Source organism: Lathyrus oleraceus, chromosome 3 (assembly GCF_024323335.1).
Source record: "Lathyrus oleraceus cultivar Zhongwan6 chromosome 3, CAAS_Psat_ZW6_1.0, whole genome shotgun sequence".
Lineage (NCBI taxonomy): Eukaryota > Viridiplantae > Streptophyta > Magnoliopsida > Fabales > Fabaceae > Lathyrus > Lathyrus oleraceus.
Window position 1 is genome coordinate 140904277 of NC_066581.1, and position 4003 is coordinate 140908279.

A 4003-nucleotide genomic window follows, 5' to 3' on the forward strand; every position below is an offset into this window, starting at 1 on the left:
AAACTGGTTTGTGCGAGATAACAAGGATTAATGTTATTCGCGAAATTCAAACGCGGCGAAAATATTCTTTTGATGTGTTGTAGTCTTTGGTGGCATCACGACACAGAAAAGTCGGGCCCCGGGCTTAAAAATCCGATTAATCACCTCCTAGTTATGTCTTAATCACTCTTAATGTGTTTATGAATTTTTATGCTACACTGCCATCAAAATCAATTTGATGTAAGGACCATAGCAGGACCATGATTCTACATGGCATGATGAGGTATAATAAACAAATTCATTTATTCTAAAGGAAACCAAGAACTTCCACGTATTATGATGAAGGGCGAATAAAAGGCATTAACAAATGGTCACTCACAGTACTTAAACAACACGCATAATCCACACACTTGACTCATGATTCACATATACACGCATCCAGAATTCAACGATGAAAAGACCGTGTTCCGGGAACGAAAACATAAACAAACCCATAATTCCTTAACCAAGATCGGGGAGTATATAATCAACAAAGCAACCTCATGTTCCTAACTTTATAATCATCAATATTTTGAATAAAAATAAAGCGGAAAATTGAAAATTCAAAGATGTAATTGAAGCCGAATTATGACCGAAATCATGATATATGGAAGCTATGGATGAAACTCCACAACAACTTAAACACGCATAAACAAACAGCGGACTTTGAATCATGTAAACGACTCGAAATCAAAGCATAACGCTAACATAACGCAATATACAAACAACTCAATGTGTACCAATGTGAACAATTCGAAATCTAAATCAAAATAATCATAACAAGTAGTACAATATCAAGAAGGATGTGACGCACACTATTACCGTAATATCGAACCACCGTTGGCGTTAGTCAGAGGGAAACGCTAGAGTAGAGAGGCTTGTGTGTTGTTTACTGTTGTCATGAATATTGTTGCTGTAAACCTTGGGAATACCGGCACGGTTGAGATTATTGAGATGAGGCAGAAAATCAATGGTGTTTAGATCCAGATCTTCCACTGCTGCATATACGGCTAAGGCGATCTCTCTGCGAAGCAACCTTGCTGTTAACCTTTGCCTTTTTATTAAGATTTTCTGCATTGGGGTCTGATTCATCGGTAAACAACATATTCCAGTTTCCGTTCAGCAGATTCCTTTTGAAATCTACGCCCAATACATCAAACAAGTCGTCATCACCCGATGAAAGTTGCGTACAAGCTTCTTCATGTTCCAAATCATGAAGAAAACCAGGGATGTGATTGTTCATTGGCACATGCTCCTTAAGATGACGAGATGAAGGGATCTTCAAAGCCTGAAGCAAATCATCTATCCTTTCATCCATTGAAGCCGAAGCATTTTGAGAATACTTTAAATCAACGAGAAGATTCTTCTGATCAGAGCCTTTTCGATGCATCTGATTGGCAGCTGTAGTTGAATTATCATTTTGAATTCCGAACCCTACTTTTTGTGTCCCGGAAAAATCAGTAGTGGATAACTTTGGAGGTTTCGAAACCAAGCAATTAATCATATTTTTCCTTAGAAGATTATTATTACTCATCCCACTACTACATATTGGGATTCCTCCAAGAAGTGAAGTGTTGTTAGAATTCTGATAATAAATTTGGCCTCCATCTGTTTGCCATCGAGACATATTTAAGGCACTCGATGATGGATTCATATTTCGGTTACCATGACTTTGTGTCCCAATATCTGAGAATATTTTTTGTTCCATACCGAGTGCAGACCTTGCATTATATGAAAAGGAACATTGTTGCCGACACGAAGAATCGAGATTTGTAGATATCACTTCAGCTTCAACTTTCACAGTTGTACTCTCTCGTTGAGCCTTCGGTTGGCAAAGGCTCTCTAATATCTGGTTTAGGTTTTGGGATTGAGGTGTCAATATGGAACCATTGTGAAAATAAGGGGGTTAAGCAGCAACATGCATTGGACCATGCAGTGAAATACTTAGTTGGTTAGCACTGTTAGCTACTGAGGGAGTGCAGTTTGAGGCAACGACTTGTGGATTGAAAGAAAATGGCATACAATTAGTCACAGGTCCAGAATATCTTTCATTAGAAAGTCTTGTTGAATAGTCTTCGGATAGAAGCGCACCGGGAACATGTCCCAATTGAAAGATCAAGTTCTTCACATCATTCACAAATCCGATATTCTCCATTATCGGCAAGAAAGAACCAAGTTGAACAACACCATGAGGAAGAACTAGAATAACCGCCACTGTCTGCATTCCGGCTGAAAATTGGCAATGCAACTCGGTTAATACCTCTGGTGGATATGCATCTTTAATGAAATTGTTCAGAACAATCCACTGATGATTTCCTGTGAATGTTGCACGTCCAAGCATCCCTTGACCGACAACATTAACAGAATTATTCACCATCATTTTGTTAATCAACGAACAAACTCTGTCGTCCTCTTGAATCCGTAGCTGAGAATCGGAAGAAAACCAACATCCTTCCCTATCTTGGTAAGGCAAGTTAGATGTTCCGACAATTTTTGGAAGGAGACGAGATGGAAATGGTTCATAGTAGCAATCTTCCCATATTAATAGCTTGGAATTATTGCAACCGATCTTCCAGAACACAACATAAGACCACTGATTCCTAGCACAAAGAGTCATCAAAGTTTCTTCCAACAAAAACCCCATTTTTTTCCACACAAAAGTTCAACTTTTTTTGAATCAATAGAACCAAAGCAGCATTCAAAGTAAGAATGAAGAAAAGGGTAAGTCTGAAAACCATACAAGACGCATTTTTTTCACATCTCCTAAACTCTAACTACCACGACACGATCCTCTCCCCGCTTGTTTTGTCCTCAAGGAGTATTTTATCTGATACACTGAAAGATAATGAAGACTGCTAGCTATTGGAGTTGCTTGCTTGGATGTGACTATCTTTATTTAATGCCTTGATCTTCATGATGTCTAGATATTGCTCATTGTTAATTGATCATTTCTTGATGAAAGTCCAAAGGAAAATGGGTTTCTATATGACATTCTTGTCTGTTGGATTGCATCCCATTGGTCAGATCTTTTCAACTCTTAACTTTTAAATTTTTGCTTAGGATAACCTCTTCATCTCCTCTCACTTCTTAAATTTCAAAATCTCTCCCCCTTTTTCAAGAACTTCATTGCTTGTGTTTTCAAACTTAGACTTTGTTTTAATTATTAGAAACTTTGGCCTTATGCCATTGAATTTTCAAACTCTTTCTTAAATCAAGCTTGTAAACGAACTTAACCATATTGACTTAAATTTCAAAAGATAAAAAGAACTAATAACTCCATTCAAACTTTTGTCCCTTTGTGCCTTTTCTTATTAAACTTTTGTTAAAAACAATTCACCAACTTATTTGAAATTTTTACCATAAACTACAAGGTTTTAATCCCTCATTTTTATGTTGGTACGTAGGCACAAGTCTGAAGGTCTTGTCAAACTGAAAAATATAATCAATGAATTATTTTCTCATCCCCACACTCTATTTTTCTCAAACATCTTTTACACCAAATCCATATGCACACATGAAAAAGGGCTCCCCAGGAGTACCTAGGACACTTTGGATGCTAAGACCTTCCCTATGTGTAACCAACCCCCTTACCCGTAATCTCTGGCATTTTATTAGTTTTGATTTGAAAACTTCTTATCTCTGGGTTTTCTTCGTACTTTTCTATTTTCCTTTAGAAACAATAAAAGAGCGGTGGCGACTCTAGTTTTATTGAAGTTAAGCTTATCCATAGCTTACTCTGCTGGGGAGTAGTCCTCGGTGGGTTTAGCCTACTTTTTTATGTTTATATATTTGTATATTTAATGTTTGTATTATTGTTTGTATGATAGAATCTGTCTATTATGCTTGGTGATCTCTGAGTGGTGAGATAAGTTCTATCCCGAACTTGAGTGCAATTAAGATAGGAGGATGGTATAGTCATGTTAAACTTGTTGGAGTAGTCCTTAACAAGTTGGCTTGAGACCCATCTACTTAGTGGAGACCCTTT

General features: G+C 37.3%; 1 protein-coding gene across 1 annotated transcript; it reads right to left on the reverse strand.

The window, feature by feature from the left end:
• Positions 1-1909: 1909 nt before the first annotated feature.
• Positions 1910-2807, reverse strand: LOC127129000 (transcription factor LHW-like). The gene has a single exon (XM_051058336.1). It carries the CDS (start codon positions 2660-2662, stop codon positions 1925-1927), a length of 738 nt encoding a protein of 245 aa, XP_050914293.1. The 5' UTR covers positions 2663-2807; the 3' UTR covers positions 1910-1924.
• Between the last annotated feature and the right edge of the window lie 1196 nt (positions 2808-4003).